This window comes from Oryctolagus cuniculus, chromosome 16 (genome assembly GCF_964237555.1).
Source record: "Oryctolagus cuniculus chromosome 16, mOryCun1.1, whole genome shotgun sequence".
NCBI lineage: Eukaryota > Metazoa > Chordata > Mammalia > Lagomorpha > Leporidae > Oryctolagus > Oryctolagus cuniculus.
The window spans coordinates 24,862,362-24,874,761 of record NC_091447.1 but is presented as its reverse complement, the minus strand read 5'-3'; the positions used below and the strand labels follow the sequence as shown (position 1 = coordinate 24,874,761).

Genomic DNA, 12,400 nt, shown 5'->3' with positions numbered 1-12,400 from the left:
CCTGGCCCAGCTCCAGACACTGCAGCCATTTGGGGAGTGAACCAGCAGACAGAAGAGCCTTCTTTTTCTGTCTCCCTACCCCCCACCCCGTAACTGCACCTTTCAAATAAAGAAAGAAAGAAATCTTTAAAAAGAAAAAGTTGCATTGGGTAAAAGACCAAAATTTTTGAAAAGAGTTATAAAGCTTAGACATTTGAAAAGTAAACTCTAATTCAGAGAAATCAGAATTATTATTTGGACCTTATAAGAAGCACTGTGTCCTGTTTATAATAGAATTTGCCTGTGGAATTTGTCTTATGATTAAGAAAGCCCAAAATAGCTAACATTTTCTCAGAGAAATAGCCTCTTGACTTCCTGCCTTCTCTCTGCTGCCCACACATCAGGGCCCAAGAGTGTGAACATTCTGTTAGTTTTTATTCTTTGATCTTAAAGGAAACTTCAGATATTTATTTGGAGGAATGAGGGGAAAATAAAAGAAATGCAATTTTTATACAATTTATGTATAAGACCGCCCATGATATACCAAGACACTTCTCTTGAATCCTTGAAGGGCTCCTAGAAAAGTATGTCACAGTCACAGCCCTGGCCATAAATTCAAGTTCATTTTCAAATTCCACCAATGTGGGTTTGTGATTGGCCCGGTAATTAAGATGTCTCTTGGGATATGTGCATCCCATATCAAAGTGCCCATGCTCAAGTCCCGGCTCAGGCCCTGATCCCAGCTTCCTGCTAATGAGCACCTTGCAAGGCAGCAGGTGTCGCCTCAAGCACTTGGGTCCCTGCCTAAAGGGAGACCCAGAGTGATTCCAGTCTCCTGGCTTTGGCCTGGCCCAGCTGCAACTATTATGGGCATTTGGAGAGGGAACCAGTGGATGGGAAATCTATTAGTCAATTTCTGTATGTGTGTGTGTGTGTGTGTTCATGGATGTGCATACCTCTAAAACAAATAATTTTTATTAAAAAATTCCACCAATGATATAAAATATACTGCAACCATTTGCACGTGTGGGATGTCACTTTGTGTTTTCAATACTGTTTAAATGGACAATGAACACATGGTATTATAAGACAAAAATAGCAGCTTTTTAAGCAACTGCAGTGCTGTGTTTACTTATACTGCTTCACTCAGTGTCACAAAAGAGAGAGGGTTCCTTTTGAAATTGTTCCATGGATTCATTGGTGAGAATCGATCTAATCAGTTCTCCATGATGTGAGCAGGGGACAGATCTCACCAATCAGAAAGGCAAACAAGATGTCCCATAGAAAGGAAGGGACCCAGGAGAACAGTGCACCCTGTGCTAGTGGTACCAGCCATCGTACAGGGCCTGCACCACACTGCCCGCCAGCTTCAGTCCTCAGAGCGATTCTGCTGGGGAGTAACTGCCACATCAACTTGTGAGGAGTCTGAAACAGCTGCCTCCTGGGGTCACAGAGCTAGAAAGTGGCAGAGCTGGGATTGGGCCCAGCTTGGATTCATCCTACCCACAGCTCATTCAGTCCACTGCTTCACAAAGCTTCCCTAGAATGCCAGGGCTCTGTTCCTCCCTGGAGCTTGCCTTAGAAGAGAATTACCTTTGTTGGTTACACTCTGTTTTCCTTTCCTACATACATGTGCTTGGAAGAAGGGAGAAACCCCTAAGTTCTACCCAACACTGGCCAACACCAATGCACCCTTATATATGTATTTTTAAAGATTTTATTTTTATTTATTTGAAAGACAGAGTTACAGAGAGAGGTAGAGACAGAGAGAGAGGTCTTCCATCTGCTGGCTCACTTCCAAATGGCCTCAACGGCCGAAGCTGCCCCCATCCAAAGCCAGGAGCCATGTGGGTGCAGGGGCCCAAGGAGTTGGGCCATCTTCTAATTCATTCCCAGGCCATAGCAGTGAGCTGGAAGAGCAGCAGCCGGGACCAGAACCAGCGCTTCAGGCCAGGACTTTAACCCGCTATGCCACAGCACCGGCCCCCACCAATGTATCCTTAAACAGATGCAGCTCCTGCTGGACACTGAGAGCAGCAGCAGCAGGGTGTGTGGCAGGCAGAACTGCCCTGAGCTCCTCTGCCCTGTCCAGGCAGAGGAGCTGACTGTGGAAGGGCACTCTGCCACTATACCTTGCCACAGCTGGCAAAGGCACAAGCCACCATACCTCTTCTTCTGAACCACCACGCACGAATGTGTGTATGAGCTGCCCAGCTTCAGAGCATGAAGCCCCCCATGGTGCTGCTGGAACTGCAGGGGCACCTTTCCAGGTTGGGAGGGGGGAGCATCTGCCTGCCCTCTCTTGTGTGTACCAAAATCGTTTCTCACAACTGCTGCCAACACACTCATCTTATTCCTGCTTAAGTCCAGAGACTGGGACTCTAATTAAATTGCCAAAGGAAAAGAAATAGACATTTGGACAAAGAGACTAATTTTTGCAGGCCTGTTCTCCAATTTCTTTCTCGATATATTCCTTTGAAATGGGTAAAAACCAAAGGCTCATGCTGCCAGGACCCTGGGAGAAGCATAGTCTTTCCATTCGATTTTTAGCAGAGAAGGCTCCAATCCAAATCTGCAACTGGGGCTGGGGAGCTCCCAAAAAGAGGCCTCACTCCTGCCTATCAGTTAAGTAACAGTGGATGAAAGGACAGCAGCCAGCAGTCCCAGGGTCCTTACTGTGTGAGCAGCATGCTTAGCCCGAGCATTTACGCTCACAACCACAGTGAATCTCAACAGCAGCTCTCAAGGTGGACTCTTTAATATTCCAACTTCACAGATAAGCTAACTGCAGTTCAGAGAGCTTGGGTAATTATTCCAAGCTGTACAACTCCCAGGGGTATAGCTCCTGGCTCGTGAGCCCTGGGAGGCTGCAAAGCTCTTACTTGGGATGCCCTTCTGCTTCCACTCACACCTTCAAGCCAGGGTGTCTCGATTCCCAAGGAAGCCCCAGCTGCCCAGGTGCTCAACTCACTCCAAAATCCCTCAGTTTCAACACTCAAGAGGTGGAGTCGGTCTGGGGCTTGGTACGGGGAGGAGAAAGATGGGAACTGAAAGAATCCAAATCATAACAGGAAAATGGCTTAGCAGAGCTAAATGGATGAGTTGGAGCCAAATGGCTTGGCAGATGCAGCCATGTTCAGGGATTTGTGATGACAAGGACAGTCTTTTTTCCACTCTACTTTGAGCCGCCTTTATAGAACTTTATCTTTTATGTACAAAGATCAAATAAAAAATAAAGATCACATTTGATGAGAACTAGAGGAAATAAACTGGTGGCAATTAAAGAGTAAAAATAACCTCTCTGTGGCTTGAGACCACAGGAGTTTCCTAATTTTAAAAGGCACAGGCAAGTCACTGAAACAAGGCTGTGTTCATCTCATGTTCCTTCCCGCCCACATCCACAGCGGTTGAAGTTCTAGGCGACCATAGCTCTTCAACCCGTGCAGTTGTGTAGTCAATGGAAGGACAACCAGGCCAAACGCATCAGCTCACCAACACAACCTTGCGGCCCAGAGCGAGTCAAATCCAAGACTCCTCAGTAATAGCTGCTTTGTGTGAAAGGGAATTACACAGATCCCTCTCCTTCCTCCATCTTCCAGCAGGGCTTCTACTGACCCCTGACTCTGGACTCATTTCACTTTCTTATTTTTCATGGGCAGGTTTGGTTTGGGCTAGACCATAAGACCAACCTGAACTCTGTCTCTGACCTGCAATAACCAAATTCACTCAGAGTGATCTGAGATTCCACTCCAGGAAACTACCTTTGCCCTATACCAATCTCAGAAGCAAGTTAACACCTGGAAAACACCCTGCAGTGTCACCAGCTTCCTAGTAAACCCACAGACCCAAAAGCAGAATCTCCTAGTGGTGATCTCCAGGAACTACTTCCTGGAGTTTCCACATTTGAGGCGTGGTGTGGGGATAACTCAATACAAGGCCAGCTGATGAACACAAAGAAGTGAGTGTTTCCCCCATGCTCTGGGGTCTTGTTTTCACACCAAAAGATCTGACAGGCCCTTTTAATGGTCAAGTCTATCCTTGGCCTGCAGCCTAAATCCAACCCCTAGAATATCCTACTTACCTATAGAAAGTGACATAGTCCACTGTTGAGTGACAGGTCTGAAACTCCCAGGATTTGAGCTTCTGGCATTCTCGATGGGCTCGGAGCTTTACCTTCACTGTCCCTTGACACAGTTCAGGCACAGGTTTCCTCTGGGGTCTGTTGCAGAATTCATTGGACTCCACCCGCCAGGACTCAGCAAAGTCATCCACATCAAACTTGAAGTTTCCATCTCCACCAATTAAGTCATCACGTTTATGTCCATTATAGTTGCCACAAAGACCACACAGCTTGCCCTTGAGATGGGGGGCAGCCATGACTTCCACAAAACTGTCTCCATCCCAAGATATTTCCAAGCCTAGAGAAGAAAAAGCGGAAAGGAGGATCAACTACCCCTGAATCCACCAGTGATCCCCAAATGTGCATATCTTCACATAGTATGTCTGACAGTCTTTATAAGAAGGAACACCAAGTCTCTGCCCAAATTCTTGGTTACCATTCAAACTTACTATGTTGAATATCTTCTTAAATTACATGAATGACTTACTTGTGGGGCTTAGACTCTTTAAACTTTACGAAGTTTAGCTTTAAAATACCTTATGTAACCCTGGTTTTCCTATAGATGACTATTCCTTGATCATGCTACTCTAGGGTTTATATTCTGCTATTTGCTAAAATAATTGTGTTGATCTAAATTGTACCTATATTTATTTAATGACTACTACAGTGTGAAAGTAAGAAGAAATAAAAATGATAATTTTCTTTTTGGGACTGGCTTATTTTACTTACATATGGTCTCCAATTGCATCCATTTTGTTGTGAAAGACAGGATTTCATTATTTTTTATGACTGAATAGTATTCCATAGTGTGCATGTTTGTGTATGTGTGTATATATATATGTATATGTATATATATGTGTGTGTGTGTGTGTGTGTGTGTGTATATATATATATCCAGTCATCAGTTGGTGGACATTTCGGTTGATTCCATATCTTAGCTATTGTGAGTTGAGTTGGTACAAACATAGTGATACAGATGTTTTAACTGATTTGTGGTAACTAATAAGAGTACAAAAAATGTAATCTATATGAGCAAAATTGATATTCTGAGATTTGATTATTGTTTATAGCACTTGTCTATACTTTTGAGGAACAGTGGTTTTTCTACTAACTTGAAGTGTTTCTTAGCAGAGGGTTAAACTTATGATTATAAAGTAAATTGAAATTAAGTCATTGTAAAAATTTAAAGAAAAATAAGAAAGGAAGGAAGAGGGAGGGTGGGAGCTTGGGAGGAAGGGTAAAGTGGGAAGTTATCATTATGTTCTTAGAACTATATATAAAAATACATGAAATCTGTTCCTTTAATAAACTTTTGTGATAATTTTCAATAACATTTTACTAAAAATTCTCCCATGTAATTATTACCCCAATGTCAAAGTGAACTTTCTAATTTATTTGTTATAATGAGAATATTGGAGTCAAAAATATGTAGCTTCTGAATACATCCTCTTCAAGAGAAAATACTCACACATTTCTCCATACAGGTTGGCCCAAGATGTGCAGAACCCACCCTAGCCAGTGGCCCCTCTAAATGGTAGATGGTGGAATTTCTATTTTACATGTAAGACATCAGCTTACATTGTCATATAATACAAATAAGCTTGCCTACCATATCAAGAAAAACTGTGATTATATCCACCCTAATATTCTGTGTGAAGATACTGTCCAGAGAGGAAAAGGGGAGGGGCTTTATGAAAACCAGTTTGACATTCTACCCCAGGCAAATGACAAATTTTGTCAGCCAGGTTCTTCTTTATGTCCCGGGTGTGTTGGTAAATTCTTATTTACTGTTCTGGGAGAAGCCTGGCTGAGTGTGAGCCCTCCAGGGAATGAGTGCATCACATACCAGTGAATGCAAACAGACCACGGTGGTGTGAAGGCCACAGCCACATGGGCCAAGTCCTTTCTGTCGCAGGGATCCTCCTGGTCACCGTCACTGCCTCCTGGGAGTGGGGAACACAAAGGAAGTCTCCGTCTGATAGAAAAGTCTCTGCTGCCCAAGTGTGGTTTTTAACTCTTAACTGCTTAAGTCCCTGACCAAAAAAAAAAAAGTCTTTCATTGTATCTGTTCTGAACCTTTGGAAAGAGCAAAATGACCTTCTTCCTAAAAGGTTTTGTCTATGTTACTGAAATATCAAGCTTAAACTAATGAAAAAATGCTTAAAACTTGGGGTTGCAGTGGTGATGGGGCAGGAGAAATAAAAGGGAGGGAAAGAGGCAGGCATATACGTATCAGAATGGCCACGTTCAAGACTGGCCTCTGCTTCCAATCCAGCTTCCTGCTAATGCACTGGGGGGAGGCAGCAGAGGATGGCTCAAAGACTTAGCTCCTGGCTTTGACCTGACACACCCTAGCCATTGTGGGCATTTGGGGAGCGAACCAGGGGATAGGAGATAGATCGATCTCTCTCTTCCCCTCCCTTCCTCCCTTTCAAATAAATAGGAATACGCATTTTTCAAAAAAAAAAAAAAAAAAGAACAGGGACAGAGGAGAAAGAATGGATCTTGTCTGGACACGAAATTAGCATAAAGCAACAGCTTCAGAGTGATGCAATGAATTCAGGAGGAAGCACTCAGAGGTGAGATTCTAAAGCTGATACTCCCCAAGTTTGGAGAGAGAACAGGAGAAAAGGCTGGCCAAATAGTATTCTCGTGAGTAGGCTATACAACTGCCATGAGACTTAGTTTAGGAAGAGTTATTGGTAGAATAAGTCAGTGATCTAAAACTGGGCTTCTCAAGAAATAAACAGAGAGGTCCGTGAGGAAGTCACTTCACAGTAAATGAAAGGAGCAGAAGCATTCCTGGTCCAAGGCAAATGAAAGAAGATGTCTTGGTTGGGAAAAGAGGCTGAGCTCAGAAAAGTAATCAAATGAACTTTTAAAAAGCAGGAAGAAGACTATGGGAAAGAGTTTCTCTTGAGAGTAACTGAATAAAGAGAAGACAGCGATGAGACCAGGTAATGAGAGAAGGGACATACTGCTAAAATCCCCACACACAAGACTGATGTCCGGTGTGGGTCTCTGACAACATGTACAACCACAACTATCACACACAGCAGTTTCTCCTTCTTCATACCCGTCACATAACACACTATCTGGCACACAGCACGTGCTTAATAAATGGATGAATTAGCCTTGGAACACTCATACACGGACCCTGTGGAGCCAAGCAAATTGTAAATTTCATGCTAGTTAAGACAATGAAATCACCATATTGAAAGAAGACAAGCAAGCTATAACATGATTTGTAATACACTCTCAAAGGTATGGAAGACACTCGACCTCGCAAGCCTGTAACCACACAGTTTCCCAGCAAGAGAGATGGGGGGGAGGGGGGAATCAATTCCATACAAAGTCTACTCTTGGAGCAGAATTCCAAAGATTTTTCCATGTTGCAAAATTTTCCAAACTAGAAACTTCTTTCCTAGACAGCAGGCAAATACTTTCTTCCAAGTGCCACAAGTGGCTGAGGATTTACACCCGAGAGTTCCACTGTCATGACTGACAATGATAACAAATGTGAGACTCTGGGCAACTGAGTTCATGGGAATTGAACTCACAGTGAACAAGCTAATCACTACAGTTTCTTGGCAGTGGGAAGGGGGGTCCACACACACTTGGGAAGATGTGGGCCTGCTGTATGTTCAGTAAACTCTTCTCAAAACTCATGACATCCCATTCATAAAACACTGTCCCCGAAACAAGAGAATTACTTGCAATTCGCTCTGCATTCTTTCTCTTTATTATACTATGAGTATTTCCACAGACCAACACAAGGCTTCCTAATGTAGAAGGAGGACTTACTCAACTGCAGATGCCTTCTGTCTATAACCACATCATTTCCATGTATGTTTGCATGAATCTTTTCACCCTGTATGTGAGTAAAATCCATGCAAAGCAGATTCCAGCAGTGAAAAGCAAAGAAACTAATAAACTGTAATTGAGGGGGCTGTTCTTTCAAAGAGGCATCTTACGAGATGAAAACGCCATGGAAGTGTTGGAGGGGCCGCAAGAGTCCTTTCTGCAGCTGGGAAGAGTTTCCCAACTCTCTCCCTGGGAAGTGGGGTAAAATCACTGGCAGCATCAGGAGCCTAAAGCTGAAGCACATGTCCCATCTGGGATGCGAGCAGCAGCCACATTCCTTCCACTTTGCGAAGAGCCTTCCAATTTTCCCTTCTCACCAGTGAATGGTTTACCAACTTGTTCTTCACCCTTCAAACGCATGACCTGGCTCCAGACCACTCATCGGGCTTTTGGTCCTTGTTTGTGTAGTTGCTCTTTTGTTGTACGGATGTTGTGTCCCTCTGTTTTGTTTTCTGATTGTTATCGTCCTTAGTGCTGCTATACATTTAAAGGGGAGAAAAATGTAAAATCTGTAGACTACAGTGAGGTATAAAAATGGATGGTTTTTCTGTTCAGATTGTGTATGCAAAACAAAAGCAGGGCAGTATCTGTCCTCAAGTGCGAAGCTCTACCAAAGATAAAATAAAAAGCTGTGTTCCCCCACATGGGAATGCTCTCAGGTGGCTCTGATGTGACTCTTCCAGGTAGAGCTAATGAAGCAAACAGATGGCAGAAAGGAAATTGGTAGCTTTGGGATCAGCAAGGAGAAAAGGCCTATACTTCTGGGAATGGAGAGTCCCTACCCGCACTTCCAGGGAAGAGAAGTCCTTGTCAAGTCCCCAAGGGTGCCTAAAGGTCAACCAATGAGGATCAGACCTGCCTCAACCTTTAACCCCCACACCCTGTATCTATAAAAGGAGCCCTCCCAACCTCTGATGCGCAACTTCCCCGCCCCCCCCCCCCCCCCCCCCCCCGCTCTGTTGGGACCAGTGAACCTCGCCCAGGAGCAGAATCCCAATAAAAAGCTTATGAATTAATTGATTCATCTGCCTGGGAAGATTTGTGATGCGCTGGACACCTTACAGAAATATTTTTAAATTCCTTGCTATGCACCAAGAGTCAGGGTTGGGGGTGCAATGGGGATGGACCATGCTCTCCAGCTCCTAGGCTTTGTTCTAGGCAGTTGTCATCAGGTCAGCAGCAGTAGCCCAATTCCACCCAAACTGCATGGCCACCTGTGCTACTCAGCCAAATGAACGCATCACCTAAGTGCTGAGTCCATAAACCGCAGCGGCAAAGAGCCATTCCTCCCCGGTCCCCGCTTCCAGCTGCAGGCTTGATTCAAGCTGCGGTACTGAAGAAAGCACCCTTTGATCACATGAGCTTCGGAAATAAAAGAGAACTCTATGGAAGAAGCACACTCAAAGGAAATACTGTGGTATTTTAAATAGACAATCAATAGGTGATAAAAAGAAAATATTCCTAAGGGGCAGTTCAAATCGAGATGGCTAAACCAGGGAGGAGAGCACTATTGTCTGGAGGTGGCATTGTTTTGTTCAAAGGATAAGCACAAAGTAAGCTTAGTGCCCAGAGGAATACAGCTCTTCCCTCAGAAGTGGACGGCTGGTGTGAGCCGAGCACTGCAGAAAATTGTTCAGCTGTGCAGGAAAGGTGTCATAAAAATGACTCGTACCATGGAAGGAGAGACAGAAACAGGAAAGAAACCGTAAAACTCAGGTGCAAGGCCTCGCCGACTTAAATTCACTAAGCTAATTATGGTACTTGGGACCTATTATTATCTTCTTAGCAGCCTTGTCCTTTTGCTCAGTTTCAGGATGCGAAATTCTTATGAAGAGGACACTTACTCCATCAGGTTTTGCCATGTGTGAATGGAACAGTCGTGGAACCTCCTAGGCTGTTAGTAATCTTCTAGTACCCGGGGTTCCTTTGAGAGCTGGGCTGTGGCTGACTAATAATTTCCATATCAGTAGGCTCTATTGTGTTGAGCTGGCTTGCAAATAGACAGGCAAGGTGCTTCTAATTAGTGCTGTGTAATAAAGGGGTCATCTCGTGCACATTTCATATGGAGCCAAAAAAAGACTGCCTCCTTCAAGGGAACGAGCTGGGGCCTACATCTGCAGAGCGACACACCTTCTGGATACAGGTATCTGAGTCTGCTGAGCAGGACTGATCTCCATAAAGCTGAATGAGTAGGGCTCTTCACATCTGTGAAGTGAAGAATGAGAGTGTCTGCCCCTTTACAGAATGTTCCAGGGCATTAATCCTTAACACTGTCTCGCAGAAACCACGCTGTACTCCCGAACTGAACGCTCTCAGGGCTCTCCTTGGCCTCCTGCCTTTGTTTAGCTAAGCTGGCACGCACATCAATTTATCAAAATGTATTTTGGCTTGGATTGAAACAATTTCCAGGGTTCTGAAGATACAGAAAAAAAAATATTCTGTGTAGACCCTCAAAAGTCCCTGCTATATTGAATGTATCCTTTGGGATGCATATTACCTAAACAAAGTGTAATTCAATCGATGCTTTTTTTTTCCTGTTAGATTCTCAATGGGAAAGAAATACATTAATTTCCAAAAAGTAGCATAAAGAAACAGAGATAGGAGGAGACGTCCAACTGGTAAACAATATGTACTAACCAAAGGTAGCATGAAAGGAAGCACATGTGAAGAGATAAAATGTGCAAATGAGCTGAATATGCTCTCTGGGCTGATATTCAAAAGCTAAGTTCTACTTCAAAGAACTAGTAGAGTTAAATTCACTAATCTAATTATCTAGTATCACTAATCTAGTTATCTATTAGTATTCACTAATCTAGTTATCTAGTATCTAACAGACAAGGTGGCACCTGACAGACAAGGAACTGCGCTGCATGGAACACTAGCAGTCATGAACTACTTGGGCTCGGGGAGGGGGTGGGGAATGTCTGTTCACGGAGTAGCAACGCAGAGTCCAGGGGCCCTAAGGCAACATGGGGTGTTGAGAAAAGGCCTCAGCAGCCAGCTCCACGTGCCCAATGCCCTTCTGTTGAAAGCAAGCATTTGAAATGCCCTCCAGGAGAAGACAATGATCCTGACCACCAACGTGGATAAGCATCCTTCCCCAGCATCAAGAGTGCTTCTCGGCACAGGACAACCAGGCAGGATGCAGCCACCCAGGGGCCCAGCAGGAGTCTGCAAGAACCAGCTCTGCCGCTGTGGACATTCAGGTACAACTGATGCTAAGCGTTTTCCTTTTGAGGGTCCGTCCCCTCTTTTGGACAGACACTAACAGAGAAACGCTCTTTCTAGTGGATTTGAAAGTGCACGTAACTGGCTGACCTCAGAGGGACAGAGCCAATTCCAAGCTGCTGGACACGGACAACCTAAAACCGCAAGCAAACTTGCAGGAGACTTTGGAGTGTGGTCCCACTGCTATGTTTAGAAGAAGCCTGGACAGCTCTGGATGTGGGAAGATTGCCAGACTGGTGTGACCGGCGTCCAGTGGCAAGACGCCAAGTGGTGCAAATATCCCCAGCTATTTTCTTGCCTCTCTGGGATGTTCTTTCCCCTGGGCGCGGGGAGGAGGCAAGGCCTACAGCCTGTAGGAAGGGGCACTTCCTACGCAGAGAAAGCTCATCTCCCCTGCGTTCGCTGGGTGCCTGAGGGAGGCAAGTGTAAGCAGGAGGCCAGGTCAGCCCCACCTGCTCGAGTGGTCACTTTTAGGAGGTAGCCGTCCAGGTCCACGTGGAAGTGCGGCGCGCGGCAGGGGAGCGCCACGCGGGAGCCGTTCCAGCGCACGGTGAGGTGCTGCTGCAGGCTCAGGGTGCTCTCGCCCAGCACCAGCTCCACTGCCTTGGTCCATGAGAAGGAGCGGGTTCGCCGGGCGTCGTTCTTCACCAGCACCTGGAAGGGCGAGGCGGGGGAGGAGCAGTCTTTCGTCAAAACGTACTGACAGGTCCCCTGAAAGTTAAATGTCCGGCCGTCAAAAGTGTTGTAGTGGGGATCTCCGAATACCGTGCAGACGCCGGGCTCTGCGGGTGAGTGAGAGACAAAAGCAGGGTCACAAACCGAGAAGGACTCAGAGAGACAACAGAGGTCCTGCCATAACCCTACGGGGGCACCTGCTGGGGAAGGGAGGGGCTCGGCAGAGACTCGCTAAGGGAAATGAGCTTCTCTGAGAGTTTGCGCCAAACCTCCTAGAGTGCTCATATAATACTTCTGGTGCTGTTATATATATAATTTATTTTAAGCACCTGTGAATGCTTAAAGCATCTCTGTTTTGTAGCCTTCGTAGGCTTCTGTGATCTTAATGAAAGGGATGAAGAAATCAGATGTCTTGAAATAAGATAACTAAGAATTGTTCTTACTACACAACCTACGTAACCAAGAGCAAGGTAATTAAGTAAATAAATGGCAGTGAGGTAATTGACAAAACAGCAGGACCATTAGTATTATGTC

General features: G+C 45.1%; 1 protein-coding gene across 3 annotated transcripts in view; it reads right to left on the bottom strand.

The window, feature by feature from the left end:
- The window catches only part of BMPER (BMP binding endothelial regulator), a 504,101-nt gene that overhangs the window by 83,077 nt on the left and 408,624 nt on the right, over positions 1-12,400 (bottom strand). For 2 of the 3 annotated variants that reach the window (XM_070059710.1, XM_002713750.5), the window contains 2 exons: positions 11,644-11,973; positions 4,061-4,397 (listed from right to left, as the gene is read on the bottom strand). In XM_070059710.1, coding sequence (XP_069915811.1) covers positions 4,061-4,397; positions 11,644-11,973 — 667 coding nt within the window. The remainder of the gene's footprint in view (positions 1-4,060; positions 4,398-11,643; positions 11,974-12,400) is intronic. The other variant, XM_051853278.2, reaches the window with a different exon arrangement.